General features: G+C 39.2%; 1 protein-coding gene across 42 annotated transcripts in view; it reads left to right on the forward strand.

Moving 5' to 3' along the window:
• Window positions 1-16541, forward strand: part of celf2 (cugbp, Elav-like family member 2) — a 145519-nt gene that overhangs the window by 44985 nt on the left and 83993 nt on the right. For 9 of the 42 annotated variants that reach the window (XM_079868356.1, XM_079868347.1, XM_079868348.1 and 6 more), the window contains exon 1: window positions 8252-8508. The exons of 25 other annotated variants lie outside the window; for them this stretch is intronic. In XM_079868356.1, coding sequence (XP_079724482.1) covers window positions 8366-8508 — 143 coding nt within the window. In that variant the 5' untranslated portion in view covers window positions 8252-8365. Of the gene's footprint in view, window positions 1-8249; window positions 8509-16541 lie in introns of those variants that run through there. 8 more of the 42 variants (XM_079868343.1, XM_079868344.1, XM_079868386.1 and 5 more) reach the window with 2 other exon arrangements.

The following is a 16541-nucleotide window of genomic DNA, read 5'->3' on the forward strand; positions in this document are numbered from 1 at the left end:
TTAGTTCAGCCCAGACACACACACACACACAGGACAGATGAACTAGTCCAGACATGAGTGTCAGTTTGACAGCCTCATACCCAGAGGAATGCTTCCTTCAAGCTGAAGAGAGAGAATCGCTCGTTTGTTTGTAAGGTATGGGTGAAAGAAAAGTGCAATTCCCCTTAGGGTTTAGCTGGCCTCCGTCATCTTTGTCATGTATGTGTGCACGCGTGTGTGGAGATGAGTTTGACAGTTGTCAGAAAAACTTGACCAATTGATAATACTTTCCGACCTTTAACATTAGACACACATGCAAAGCACGTCCACCATGTAAACTTCCACCTCAGTTCACCCATTCAGGGAAATTAAGCCGCAGGAATAAAGAAATATTCACAGTTTAGGCTCACTGGGCATTTAATTTCTGAACTGCAGCAATACGTATAGAAACCATTGTAACCAACATTGCCAGATTCACATTAATCAGTTTTGAAATCCTTTTAGCCACTCACTGGACATTTCACTGGACAAAAGTGTCGAGAAACGTGCATGAAACAACATAATTTTGCAGACATTTTCCCAATGAGCCTGGGTTGAGTATTCATGATTATAATGTCATAAACATGAGCTCATTAACAAATGACCGCCCACATTTACATAGCAATTACTACTTAGTATTCCGCAAAGTAGCCTAGCCTAATGAACGTCAGTGAACTATGCTGATACGTGGAGGTTCACAGAACCCCTAAAGGGATGTGGTGAACAAAAAAAATGTGATTTATGTTTCAAATTTATGTTTCAATGCCTTTGCCTTCTCTTGCTAAACTTTTACGTTCCTCCAAGAAACTGTGTGTTGACCCAAAAAACTTTGGAATAGTTTTGTGAGAGGACGCAAATGTTTTGCTAGTGAGAGTAAATGTCTTGCGAGAGAATGTATAGTTTCTCGGGAAACGCAATACTTGACACTGTTGTTGAGATGAATGGGAATGCTAACAGCTAGCTTTCCCCATATATGACCGAGCTCCTTAATTCAAGTAGCTACTATAGCGGTAAATTACAGTTTATAACTAACATAGCTAGCTTAGCAAGATTCTCTTCAAACTGTTGCTGTATCATGACAGTAGTTGACCTGAAAACGAAAACTGTTGATGCTAATGCTAGCTATAGCACTTCTTGTTGCAAAACTGAGAATACAGTGAGAATGCAATGATGTGAGATTGATCTTGCTTAGCTTGAAAGGTCTGTGTTCATGCAATTATGTATAGAAAGTGGAAATGGTGATTATGTCTGTGACTAGCATTATTAAAGTGGACTTCAGGGAATAAAATGCTGTAAATGAAATAAATAAATGAATAAAAGTGAAGAACTTCGCCCGTTTAATATTTATTGCCATTGTTTTATGATTATTCATCGGCGCGTGACATTGAAGATGATATTTCATAGCAAAAATTCCGCTGTTGACGGCTTTTCACAGAGAAAGGGAAATATTTAGATTATTTTGATGCTGCTCAATAGCCAAAAATACCCAGGAAGAAAAAGAAAGAGTTGTGTTTTCTGTCTCTCTCTCATTAACATCCTAATGAACAGATACTCTACCTCTTCTGTTTTTCTGTCATTCTTTGAGAGAGTGTGCTGGCTTTGAAGTGTCTACACAGACAAATCCGCATCCAAAAGCACAATAGTCCTTATTTCAATTTGGAAGCGTACACAAACACGTACACACACTTACACAAACACACACACACACGTACAGAGTTCAGTCAAAAGCAAATATGGACCTGAATACAATGACAATGTAGAAGAAGAAAAATCATCTATCCAAGCAAAACATTTTCCATATAAATAGTGGGGGCAAATGGCTTTTGCTGTGTGTATGTGTGTTGAGGAAATAATTGAGGAGACCCTGAAATCAGACCCTGAGAATCAGGCCTCTAATGGAAGGTGACAAATTAATTTCTGTCTGCTAATAGCTCAAAATAGAACATGCCCGACTGGCTGTCTTATTCTAGGTGCCGCTTAGAAGTTCAAGCACGTGTGCATGTGTGAGACGGAGGACAAGGAGAAAAAAATCCTCACTGGTGCAGCTCAAACTGTGTGTGTATGAGCTTTGTGATTAGATGAACATCTATGGAGGATAGATGAACATCTATTTAGAATAACCATTCTAAAAGTACCAGTTCTTGGCTTGGGTTTTATTTTATTTTATTTTATTTTATTTTATTTTATTTTATTTTATTTTATTTTATTTTATTTTATTTTATTTTATTTTATTTTATTTTATTTTATTTTGCTTTATTTTATTTTATTTTATTTTATTTTTATTTTATTATTCTTTTTTAATTTTTATTTTTTAATTTATTTTATTTGGTTGTTTCATTGTGTCTCACTGTGCGCCATGTATTAAAACATAAGTTAAAAGAACATCGAAGTTTGAAAAATGTGCATTGAGCATAAACATATCTTGACTATACATATCTAATATCTTGTGTTCCAAGATGAGCATCACAAGATGCTCTATGTGAATAACTTAAATTTCTCTGATCATATCAATGGCTCCAGTGGTAAGAATATCCCTTATTCTGAAATGACTCAGGTTTATTAAATGCATTCATTTTTTTATCACATTATATTTGCTACAATTAATAACACTAAATTACCTATATTTTCATTTGAATATTTTGTCTGTGCAGACCTCTACTATATGTCTACAAGACACACACCAACTTTGAAAGATTAACAAGCTCTTTAGTTTCTTATGATCTCCTTCCTTCTCCTTACACACACACACACACACACACACACACACACACAGTTCCTGCCAAACCTTTGATCTACCGGCAACAGGATCATGAATAGTCCCGCTGACATTAGCACTCATTGAACGCTTCACTCTAACTGCCATTCATGGATTGTGCCTTTGTGTCTTTAATCTCTGTTGATTGGTCGTGTTCGAATTAAGGCACTGTTTGTATTTGATTGGCCATAATAACGTTGTCACTGGAACAATGTAGGAGATCTATCTCATCTCATCCCCGTAATAGGGTTATCCGAAAGCCAAAAACTTATGAACAGATTTCTGCTGCGCTTTCATGTGGTCCTGCCGTGTTTTAAAGATAAGATTAATTCTTCATATCAGCAATCTGATTGTGGACGCGTGTATCTCATGCATGTTTTATAGCAGCTCTTTCTTCTGCTGCGTCAAACCTTTTCTTTGGAAAAAAAAAAAAATCTAAATTATTCATCTGTGTTTTGGTGCATTCCTCCTGCAGAACGAGAGACAGAAAGAGAGAATGAATTGAGGGTCTTCCTTTTTTCTGAGGTTCCCACGTGGACTGCATTCTGATAGAGACATGAGGTTTTTGGGCCTGAGAGAGAGAGAGACAAAACGAGGTAAAATAATCCGAGAGTGCTGGTCAAAGAGAGCCAAGTGCGGGTTTGGATAGGTGAAATGGCACAGCGCTGACATCACATAATCCTTATTTTATTAATGTTAGCTCAAGAACTCTCATGTTCAGACAAAACACCTTAGGTTTATCTCTCATTGTCCCTCTCTCCACTTGCTGGGATATTCCTTTGATATGCCATCTTTTTTAAGGCTAGATAACTTTTATTAATAAAGACAGAACCTCTGTGAATTGCATCAGCCTGACCTTAAAGAAACTTAAAGAAACACGCACACAAACTTGCAAAGTCTCACTTTTAATGGTGCCACAGATGACTTTGCAGTCCCTGTGCTTGTCAAATTATTTGTTTTAGTATTAATCTGAGTTAGGTTTGAGCTTTAAGATAATTTCCAGGTAAAATACTTTATGTTAAGGTCCTGATCACTCTGTTGGGGGTTCATTACCCTGTATATCACCCCTCATGTAGCTTGCAACTTTCCAATGAACTGCTGCAACTTATTTTGGCCAAAAATAAGGGACAAATCCAAGTTTTTATGCTTATTACACTATTATTACACTATTATTATCATGTAATAGTAGACTTAATTACTTCAAATGGTGCTTTGGTCAATGAACATACTGTGAGTGAGGCTAAGACTAAGTTAAAATGGATCTTGTGCTATTGTGTCATTGAAAAAATGTCCTGTCTTTTTAATATCATACTTATCAATAACTGGCGACGAGCCTAGTTGTTAAAAACACATCCGAAACCCCCTTGTGTTCCGTTAAAACTCTTTTTGAACTCGAGTATGTGTCCTGTGTGCCTGCTAAGACTGTATTTGGAAGCTCCCGAGGGGACAGTAAACCCAGTTTCAGGACTGTTTTGAGATGAAATACCCAAAAGTCCAGCCCAGTAACTAGTCGCAACATAGACAGCCATTCAAGATGGGTTGTCATGGATAGGAGTGATTGGACATTGACCTTTTAATCACCGTTATAGACAAGACAATTAGGCAGAAGAGAAGAAAAGTGAAAAACACTCTATTGAATATTGCAGGAAAGCACAGAGGGAGAGAAAGCAGGAAGATAGTCTAACTAGGTCATTTCATTAAACTGTAAATGCAATACAACGACTTGACAGAGAACGTTATGTTTGTGCGATGGACTGTACATGATTTTATAATCGGCCTGCTTTGGCTTTGAGTGTGTGTGTCTGCACACATTGTCCCAGGGCACTGTCTATACATGCAGAGATCTCTCTCACCCTCCACCACTGTTTCTCTGTATAGTTTTTTTTGTTTCTTGTCTTGTCTCGTCACCTCTCTTTCCTTTTTGCCTTCTCACATCTTGCCACTTCTCTTTTCTCACAGTATCTTATTGTGTACTCATCTTTTTACTTTCTCATCATTTCATTTTGTCTCATCTCGTCTTTTCTCTTCGCATTTGATCTCATCTTGTCTTATTTAATCATCTCTTCTCTATTCTTTTCTCTTCTTGTCACATCTCATTTGTTATTTTCTTATTTTGTCTCACCCTGTCTCATCTCTGCTCTATTCTTTTTTCTTCTTGTCTCATCTAATCTCAACTCATCCCTTTTCTCATTTTGTCTCACCTTGTCTCATCTCTTCTTGTCTCCATCGTTTTACTTCTCTTATTTAATTTTATCTCATTGTTTCTTCTCATCTTGTCTCATCTCTTGTCATCTCTTCTCTATTCTTTTTTCTCTTGCCTTATTTTATCTGTTCTTTTCTCAATTTCTTTCATCTTGTCTCATCTTTCTAATCTAATTTCAACTTAATCTTTTTCTCATTTCGTCTCTTTGCTTCGCTTCTCATTACTTCCCCTATATTGGACTAATCACTCATAATGGGCCCTATGGACTCAACCAATTGTGTGTGATCAGGCATCGTCCTCAGACGCAGCTAAATACCATTGCCAGAGATCATATGAAACCAGTGATCATGCCTGGCATATATTTTGTCTTTGGCTGTCAGTAGCAGCTCGACTTCAACCCTCACGCAGACAGACGTAGATTTTCATGTTGCAAAACAAATGCCAAAAAATACCCCTCCTGCGAGTTGCAATGAAAAACAGCGTGAACTAGAATTGATCGGTAATACATTTGGCATTTTCATCTAGCCGTTAAGTTCCCTGCCCACATCTGACTATATGCCTGCCACTCAGAAACACTCGCTGCTGGACAACCATTACATTTACAGTGACTAGCACATGTGAGACTGGCAGAGGGGCTGACGGTAAAGAAAAACAAAAAGAGAGAAAGAAAAGGAGGTGGCAGATGGAGCAAAGAGACATTTGGAACTGGTTGTTTTACGCCTCTAACCAATTTTATTTGCATGACATCTGTAATTGAAATCACTATGGTCACTATAATGCAGATCAGCGTTGAAGGAAAACTCTTTTTTTGAAGTGATGGGATCTGCAACTAGGTACAGTTATGGGACATTAACAGGGCACCTCAGGACCGCAGGTGTTTGGTAAACAAATTACTTTGGCAATTATTGCAAGTGTTATGAATGATCGTAGCCAATTGTGCAAGGTGCAACAGAAAATTTTGTCCTTTAATGAATCGGTGCCCTTGATCCTCTGATGTGTTTTTCTCGTGATTAAACATTCATAAGCCGTAATAAACACAATGCATTTTTAAACAGGCATATCTGGAAGACATTTGGAAGAGGGAGAGAGAGTGAGAAACTTGTGAAAGGAGGAGACATTTAAAGAGAGAAGAGGTAAATGTGTTTTTTCTGGAATGGAGAGAATGAGAGAGAGATGGAGGGGTAGGAACAGATGGTGAAAAGAAAGAGCAATGACAAGAGGTTATTTTCAGATGAGTGTGACTATTTAACAAAATGTTCCTATTGGGAGGACAAATGGGCTTCTTAGAATTGCACATACAACACACACTCAGAACCCTCGTTTAAACTAATCCACGTCCCTGGTGATTTTCTGCTTTCCCACCGCAGGACTAATTTATCAAAACAATGGTCCTCAAAAAGCCTGTAGTGTTGTCTCTGAGAGGAAGAAAAAAACAGCATGAGTAGCAATGATGTATACCCTAACCTGGAAGCATGCCTCAAAACTTGGCACGCTAAACAGTGAAACCGCTCATACCAAGTGAAGACAAGTTCAGTTTATATAACCCTTTTACGATTTTAACACAGTACCCATTATTTTCTTACCGTGGTGATTTTCTGTTAAAAGACAACCTTGCTGTTTTCCAACCAACTTTGTGTTGTTACAAAGTCGGTGAAGCATGTAAATGAACAATGTGTATTCTTTCTCCACATTAGAAAGATGGCTGACATTTGCTGACAAATAAACTGGTATATTTAGGTACCATAGTGAAAGAGTACAAATTGTCTATTTATATACTACTAACATTGTAACAATACAAAGCTGGTTAAACATCGCCAAAGTTATTCTTTGACCGCATACCTCAGGTCTTTAGTGATGTGGGACGTCATTCACTACCCTTACCTTCTTAGTATTCCTAAATCAGTGCATTATAAACAATATAGCAAGATTTTTTTTTTTTTTTTTTACAAAATAATGCCTATTTTTCCATTCATTTATTTGTAAAAATGTACGATTTACTAACGAGTAAATCTGATTTACTAACAACTAACGCACTGAGGTGTGTAACAGTTTTTTTCTGCACAACAATAATCTAATCTTTGATGATTAAGTGCAATTCACCATTTTTTCCACAAGGTGTCAATGTCTGATACACAATGATGAAGTGACGTTTCACTCATAGTTACCGCAGGCAGAAAACAAAAGAATAGGAAGTATCATCAGCAAAACTTGAAATGGTTCAGTGATTTACTGCAGAGCAACGCAATCAAAAATTAGTGTCACTGTCACTTGATGGTGGATCTGTCAAGAAGCTGTCAGTGATTAAAATTTTGATTTTGAATATTTTGTAAATTATAGTTTTAAGAGATGGCGAATATGAGCCAGATGCTGAATGTGCTGGGAAATGAGCTCTAACGAGGACAGTGATGATGGTATAAAACATCTGCTCAAACTGAACCCTTCCAAGCTCCAAAAGATAACCAAATATGCTTTGTTTTATTCTTCTGTAATTGTTACTCTAATATCAAGAGAGTTTTACATTATCACGACAGGTAGGTCCATCCGTGTTAGATATAGATCTAGGACCTTAAAAAAACAAAATTATGTAATACTGATTGGCCAACATTTATGCATTTAAGGGTTAAGCCAGTGTGTCTCAATTTTAGTCCCGGGAACCCACCTCCCAGAAGATGTTTCACTTATTAAAACACCTGATTCAACTCATCAGCTTGTTAGTGCGTTAAATAGAGAGACATTTAAAACATTCTGGGAAGAGGGTCCTGAGGACTGAAGTTGAGAGACACTGTTTTAAGCGAATCACTCTTTATCTCAACTCATTTATTTCACTTAGCTTTCGGTTCTTCACCATTGATATATAAAGAAGTCCCTATTTTAGCGTGCTTGGAGTCATTCACAGAAGGCACATTCTTGCATCCCATCTCTGCAACTTTTCCTTTTTGCCTATGTTGACAAATAAAATTAGGACAAAGGTGAATGCTCTTGAGATAGATGAAATTGTAGTACCAAATATAGAGTTTTGGCTTTTTCTAATTGTTTAAACAGCACTTCTTTAGTTGTTATTCTCATATGGATACAAGATACGAGCTGTCCTCTGGGGTGTTGGGCATCCTGGACAACAGCAGGCTTCCCAATGCTAGCCAGCACCAGGCTAACAGCACTAGCTGTGGCCCAAAAACAACATGAGCTGTCAGAAAGGGTTATCACAGCCCAGTGAATCGGGAGGAGGGGAGGGACAAGAGGAAGGAGGAGGGAGCCAGTGAGGGTGGATGGGTGGGAGTGTTACTGCGAGACAGAGAGAGAGAGAGAGAGAGAGGATTCAGATGCCAGAGAAAGGGCCAGCGTACACCCGCCACAACTGAAAGCACAAGGATCGTGTGCGTGTGTAGTGCATGCTTGCATTCGGAGTAACGGCGATGTTGGAGCACTCGTCTGAGCTGGGCTTTGTGCCGAGTGTGTGTGTGGACAGCATGCGATACCCATCTACCGCGAACAGCGCTGTCTCCATGAGGAGCACAGAAGAACTGCTGCTGAGGTAACGCTGTCCCTGGACAGAACACAAAGACATACATGCACACACACACACAGATCAGGGTATCTCCGAAAGGTTTGCCGTTCATAGCTGCAGGCATGCGGAGAGCCATTTCAGGAATGTTTGGTTGAGGGAAGCCTGCGGTTTTGTTGGCTTGGTTCGTTGACATGCCGATTGTAGGCCGTTTGAGCTGTGCTTGCATGCAGTTGTGTTTTTGTCAAATTGCGGGACCCTGTCTGTGCTGTACCGTCGGCACTCGTCTTGCCAACCGTGAAAATGCACAGCTTGCAATGTTCCCCTCTCTTGTTTCTCATCCCCTACGGTTCGTTTGGAGCCTCTTTAAAAACTGAAGAGTTGATACAGCTATAGATAAGTGTTGAGAGATGCGTGTACGTGCACGCAGGATAATGCGCGTGTGTGCAAGCGAAACAGTGTGACTGAAAGAGAAATCAAATTTATTATAATAAAATTGTGCATGCAAATCATTGTCCTCCCTTATTGCACTTATTGCGGTCGCGTTTCCGTACAAGCGTTCTTAATCCGTAATAATTCACCTTAGTATATACGCGTACATTTAAGTGTGCAAACATACTTGCGAGGACCTAAATTCTGAGTTTGTTTGGATGTAATAATCGCATTAAACAAAGAGAGGGATGAGCAGGAGGGGTTAAGCCCCGTCCCGCCACTAGAAAGATGTCTGCTTTTGTTTGCACGCCTCTCTGACGATTGGATTTAAAAGGGTGGGGGGGTCTGGAGAGAGGGATGGAGGGGAGCATTCGGTGGAGAGATGGAAGGAGGGTAGCGCTGAAAGCATTCTCAACAATGGGACGCCCCAACAATGAGGCTGTCACTCACTTTGTGGCTTGCTTTCTACCTCTCTTCTCATCTCTGTCTCTGGCCATTTTTTAAAACTGGAAAAGGGTGCTAATCGGGCCGTGTCGGGTTGGTTTTTATCCCAGGGTTATGGGCAGTTAATAACGCGGGCTTTTAATGTGCGGAGTGTAATGGGGTGTGAGGGCATTAGTTGGGCCAGAGAGGCGGCCATGTTGGTTTAAAGAGTAGATTTATGGCCTTTTACTCATTCATTGTACTTGTGCTCAATGGCTTTTAAAATAGCCCCCAAGGAACATGAATCTCTCCAATGACTGCGGTCAGGTCTTCTTGTAACACACACACATACCTTGGCTATAACTCAACCTCCTCCAATAAAGAAATGTCAAATGTAAGCGTGCCATAACCATCACACACAAGCATGCTCATTAGAGAAATGCTACCAAATATTAACAAATGTACCCCAACGCGACTGGGACTGAATCTATGGATTTGAGAACGTTTATCGTTATTTGATGCAAAAATGATTTATGGAGCTACACGAAGGGCCACATTCAAAGGGAAAACCATACATGCTGGGACTATAAAAGAATCTATTGCGTGTGCCTCTGGCGGTTGATGTAATGCTTCGTTCGCTGAGGACTCACATCGATTTATGCCGCTGAGTTTCAACTTCAGTCCGTATGATGCCGAATGTACTGTAATGATGTCTAGAAATTCAATGACTTTATTTACTATTGATAGTAAGGTGTAATATAACCAGTTTTGAACATATCTGAAACGTTTCTATTATACTATTTATATTTCGAAACCTAGTGGTCTTCCAACTAGACTTCGTTTTTTGCACATCACAGTCTCAAAACCTGATAAACTGCCAGCCTAGACATCATGTTTGGACAAAAACCTGAAGAGCTGCCTGCTTAGACAGCATTTTCAGTTATCATAGTCATGTTTAAATTTATGATGTTGTGTAGGTAGGCAGCCCACTAGATTATCAAGTGGAGCTTGCATGAGTTTGACTTTAGCTGACAAAGCTATAAATGATGTGTTTCGTACAGGAAATTTAAGGGTTAAGCAATCACGGATAACACCAGGTCGGTTCTTAACGGACTGTCATGAAAACTTCCACTTTCTTCCTAAAACCACTCGTACAGCACTGCCGACTTTCCGCTACAAACATTGGAGTTTGTACTCTGCAATTAGTGGCTTGGAAAGCCTTTCATTATGGTAAAACAAGGCGATGGCGGTTGTGTCTGTGTGTGGCTGTGGAGACAGGCTGCTGTCACTGTGCATTCTGGGATATGTGCGCGAGCGTGTTGCAGAAATGGGTGGTTTTGTGTTATAGGAGAATGACCTGTCCCTAGGTGCCCAGCGTCGAGCTGTGGCTCAGCGAAGCTGCGCGAGTTTCAAATGAAAATAAATGAGAAGCAGTGACCAGCGCTCTCAGGGTCCCGCTTTAATGAGGGAAACGGGGGGAGGGATGTTGAAACAAAGGAACGGGGGGAGATGGATAGAGAAAGGAAAGGAGAAAAAGGCTCTTTAATGAATGTAGGACTTGGAGAGAAATGGCAAATTTATTTAAACTCCAATTTTGCTACACAAGACCTGTTCAATTAAACCAGTAAGGTTCACTGCACTGGGCAACAATCCCTCCGAGGTTGGCATTCTGGGATAGCGGGAAGCAGAAACGGGCCTTTAGTTTGAATGTTGGATGGTTTTATGATTTAGGAGACAGATTTAGTTCTAGATCAATATGACAGAAATGAATATTAGGGGAGGCTAAAGCAATACGACATGCTGTTGATATCATGTGATGGCATAATAGCATTGCTGCTGGTTGCCATGGTGATAATGTAAACAACTGGGGTCGAGTTAATGTAGAAGATTAGCCAGGCTAGTGATCCCAGATTACAGTGACAGGCTTACATGCACTCTCTAGCAAACCACAATACTTAAGTGGATGATAGTTACAGTCAAATGTGTTGTTATTCAGATAGGTAGTTAGAAACATGTTGACAGTTAAAATGCATAGCTGACTCAAGATTCTCACCATAATATTGTACCAATGCAAAGACTTCCATTGAACACAAAACGCTTTCAAGATCCAATGCAGAATCTAATACAATTGTGTACTATACACTATTGTGCATTAGTTGTACCAAAATTGGGCCAAAATTCATATAAGTATTCAATGATAATCTTCCCCTCTGATAATCTTTTAACCGCTGCGACCAAATCATTGAGACACTGAGTTAAACTCGATAACTGGATTATTCAAATTTATAAACAATTAATTTAGACATATTTTGTGAACCGAATCAAGCTTTAAGCCATCTTAACATTTAAAATATCTCTGACATTCATCAAATAATCAGCTCGGTAGTTAAAAAAAAAAAAAAAACGTGCTGATTGTGGTAGTTTGTCCCCTAGTGGTAGTCGCACAGAACTTTCAAATTGGTCGTGAAGTAGCCTTTACCCTTCACTTATTTACCATGATAAAATAAATGTAAAAATCACAAGAAAAGCATATTAGGATTTCTAAGTCTAATCAATGTAATTGTTATGTAAAGGGATTATTTTGGACAATTTTAATGGAATAGTGTAGAGTGGTAATTCTCACTTTGTCCTTTTAATTAGAATTCTTTGCATCTGGTCTAGAACTTCACGCAGTTCCTGTGATATGACTTCCGGTCTGTCATTTGTCTGATATAGGGAAAAGGAAGCTTTAGAGACAATTAAAACATCACTAATTCATTAGGTCATGTGTGTATACAGTCTGTGTGTGCTGATCTGATATGACCTGACGCAAAATATCTGTATCGTAGCCTATGAATTAGGCCGTAACTGAGAGTATGCATATGTGTGCTCTCACCCAAATGAGCACGCTCACTGCTTTACATAATCCATGAGTTAATCAAATATTCATGAGACCAAACAGACTCTTCTGACATACCGCTTGCAGCCCTTATGTCCATCTACATGCATGTATGTACACGGCTAAAATGCTAGGGCTGACGTATATATTGTGCAACAAATGCATCAGAAGGTAGAGATTTTGTTACCGCAATATGTCTACATTTCTGTCACTAAGCAGGACCGCAGGATAGATGTTTACGGTTGTCAAGCAATGTGCAGTTTTCTGCATGAATTCGACTGATATGTGGTGTGCATATACTGGATATAAATATGGCTCATCCAATTTGAACTATATGTTTTTTTTGTTTTTTTTTAAACTACCGAGCTGATTATTTGATGTTAACATCAAAATATAGTTTACAAATAATTCACTATGGTAAAAGTGTTTTGAGGTCATAACATACCGTTGTATTGTGCAAGGGACCATATGAAAATAAGTATTTATTGATCTGTAATCATAAGTTGTGTGAAAAAGTTGTTGCTGCCTCTAGTTTTCTTTTCAGTGAATTGGATTTAAAGGTACATTTTTGCAAAAATGTTGCTAGAATCACATTTTTACAATCAGGCTATGCTGATTTCTACCGTTTTGAGTCTTTTGTTTTTTAGAGGTGTTGTAAGGGATGTTAGCAGTTCTTAGGCTTAGTCGTTCCATTCTAAAAACTCCACCCTACAAAAAAACAGCGATGGAGAAGGAGAGCATTTGTCATTTTAAGTTGCTCACAAGAACCTCCCTTTGAGGCTGCTATGCTTCCTCGATTTTCTTAAGACCACCCCTAATACATGGAGTATTTTATCCCGCCCCATATCTGCCATCGTTAGCATGTCCTCCTTCGTCTTATTCTCCATCTAACTACCTTCCCTGCCCCCACTCCTTTCTTATTCTTTCTCTCTCTCTCTCTCTCTCTCTCTCTCTCTCTCTCTCTCTCTCTCTCTCTCTCTCTGTGCGGTTTGAACTCCTGGTGTACTATTTTTGTCTCAGTGTATTGCAGCCTGCCGGGCTCTCTCTTTCTCTCTTGTCTCCTTGCTCTCCTCCTACATGGTCAATCAATACGTGTTATAGGCCAGCTGGGTCCAGACCCAAGAGGGAGAGGCATAGAGGAAGAGAGAGAGAAGGTGTGTGTGTGTGTGTGAGAGAGAGAGAGAGAGAGAGAGAGAGAGAGAGAGAGAGAGAGAGAGAGAGAGAGAGAGAGAGAGAGAGAGAGAGAGAGAGAGAGAGAGAGAGAGAGAGAGAGAGAGAGAGAGAACACAAAGAACAAGGACCCCAAGAAAATCAGGCAGAAGAGGGGCGTAACTAGGATGCGAGGACATTGGGAGCTCAGGCCTGGGCCTTTATGCCAAAGTAATGACATGTTTTCTAGAGGTTATCAATATAATTCACCAGATTAACTACACAATATTTCAACCATCATATATGTGAAGCTACGTCTGACTGACGATTCAAAGATTTTGCAAAATCGTCAGACAGCGGCTGCCAGAAATGTGACCCATAACTTATCCCTAAAATTGTAGGGAAATTATGGGTAAATAAGAATGGTGTAGAAGCCCCTAAACCTTGTTGTATGCCCATAATTGACATTAACTGTAAACATATCCTTCAAATCTGATTGGTTGATTGGAATGTTGTTCCAGGATCGACAGGGATGTTGGTCCAGGAATATGTTCCACCATATAGTTTCACCTCACTTAATCCTCCGGCGTGTTTTAGCAGGAAAAATTCAGGTTATTCATATTGCCGCTTTATGTGTGTGTTGGTCTACTGTCATTAAAATAACCGCTGGCAACTCTCTACTCACAGTAATGCGAGGCAACAGTAATGCAGTAAACAGGTTGACGGCAATAGAACATATTCAGGCTATAACCCTGAAACCCCTGGGGAGGAGGTGAGGAAAAGAAGAAAAAAATGACAAAAAAAAAAAACGGAAAGAGGTAAAAGGGTAACAATAACAACCGCTGGAGGAAGAACAGGGAAACCTTTGACCTGAGAGTGTGAGAGAGAGAACGCGACAGCGAGAAAGAAAGAAACCCCAAATGAAAGACGTCTTGTGGCTAAATTCCATTATCTTCTGCAAGAGAGAATTATATCAGCCCTTAAGTGCTTTCATCAGACTTCTTAACCCCAAGAGAAGGACACAGAAGAGGAAGCCGGAAAGATTGAAGGATGTTCAGGGAGCGACATGAAGGTCTGTGGTGTGAGTTAATGTTCCGAGCTGCTAAAGCCGCCTAATACCACACGCAAATTGTCCCTACAACCTGCCAGATATCAGTAAAATGGATGTCCTGAGAAATCTCTTCAATCCTTGTTGCCCCTTTTCCACGTAGAGTGTGCCAGAGCCTGATACAGAACTGTTCAGTGTTTTTCCACAGCAGAAAAGTCGGTTCTGGAGTGGAAAAATTGGCTCTGCATTTGCCCCTAAATCCTGCTGGGTTTTAGGTCCTTAAAACTGGTAAGGCTAGTAAACAAGGTTACACTTTATTTTACGGTGTAATATTAACCACATGTACTTACTGTAGTGTTAGGATTAGGGTTTGGTTTGGAGTTGCATGTAATCATGCATAAATCAAAGTTATTACTATAGTAACTACATGTAACATATGTAACAATGACACAGTTAAATAAAGTTACCGTAAACCGTGCATGTTTACTTGTGATGTATAGTAATGTAGTTACACTGTAGAAAAATATTTTCATGATTTGCTATCAAATTCAAAATTGCTTTATTGGCATGACTGTACATAATACAATATGCTATCTCAGTGTTTTTTGTTTTTTTTTATCTCCTTCATTGAATTAACTCGTTTTTTATTTCAATGAACTTAAACATTTTTTAGGCAACCAGGTAACTTACTTTTTTAAGTTAAACCAACGATATTTTTTAACAGTGTTTTAGCTCTCAAAGTCAGTTTGGGAGTTTAATTGAAAAAAGGCTTGCACTGTATTGAAATGTACCTTTTTAAGCAGAAATGTGCTTTATTAATGTCTATTTCACATCACACAAAATTACAAGTAAGATGTTCGTATTCTTTGTTAGCATTGTGTTTGCAGCCTTTCCTTCATGTTCACCCCTATTTCTGTCCTCTAAGCTTTGGGTTTACCGCTGAATTTCTCTCCAAATAGAAGCCCATTTAGTGAATTTATCATCTTCATAACATGCGTAACAGCAATGCCGAGCTTTCGTAAATTGCTTCTTTATTGCACAATCCATTATGTAATGTATATTTGCTCAAGATAGTAGATATTGCATTGTGTGAGAACAGAGTAATGTTTATAAACCTGTCCAGAACTCACAATGCACCTCCCCCCACCCCCACCCCCAAAATGTATTTTGTTTTGTATGTAATTGATGAACAAATTGATATTTTAGGTCAGTGAGAAGTATTATTTTGTGTTTGTGGTTTTAGGCCTTTATATATTGACTCGAATAATGTCAGAATTATTGTATATTACCTACTTTATTTATTTCGTATTTTATGAGTCACCTCTGCTTGACTGTCCAAGCTGGAGGCGGCATTCACAAGTGTTTCTTAGAGGGAAAGATGACCCCACCGGCTTGTATATTATAATAATTTGTGTAAAATCATTACAGAAATCGTAGCCTATGTCTAAACTGTCTCTAAGGATCTGGCTCTAGGGTTAGTTTCGTCTTCTGTTTTCTTATGAATGTTACCGTAAGAAGGAAATATTGATTGTGCATCCTTGCATGCACAAACACCACCCTTGAACACATGCAAATACTAGCACTTTGTTTGGCTACAGGTCATAACAGAGCACAACACATGTTTTGTTTATCACAATTTGCTGAATCTATTTTCTTCTGGTTTAATTTGGCCATTTGTTGCTGGTTATGGCACTTAAATTCTGCGCAACTGCTTTTTAATGACAGCTGAAATCCTTCATTGCACTTTGTAAGGACAGGCATGGTCCATTATGGCTTTTTGTTTTGTTCCGAAGCTTTTGGCTGTAATATGTTGTTACAGACGACAAACTGCAAGACAAGGCACTTTTTTAATGGTTGCTAATTTAGGCCGCATATCTAAAGATCTTCTTATTTTATGTGGTCGTGTTCTACAGAATGCAAGGCACAACATCCTCTTCTTCCCCATGCATCATTTGTGTGTATATATACGCATTAAGCATGAGTGTTTCCCATGACCTAGTTCCTGCACGTGCTCTGTAGAGCTGCGGCTCGAGACCCCCTTCCCCTGGGGGCATGCAAGGGGAAAACAAAAAAGAAAATGTACTCTTTCTTACGCATGAAAGGATGAGCACTGTAAAATGGTGATGTGCCTCG

Source organism: Squalius cephalus (assembly GCF_949319135.1).
Source record: "Squalius cephalus genome assembly, chromosome: 4".
Classification (NCBI taxonomy): Eukaryota; Metazoa; Chordata; class Actinopteri; order Cypriniformes; family Leuciscidae; genus Squalius; species Squalius cephalus.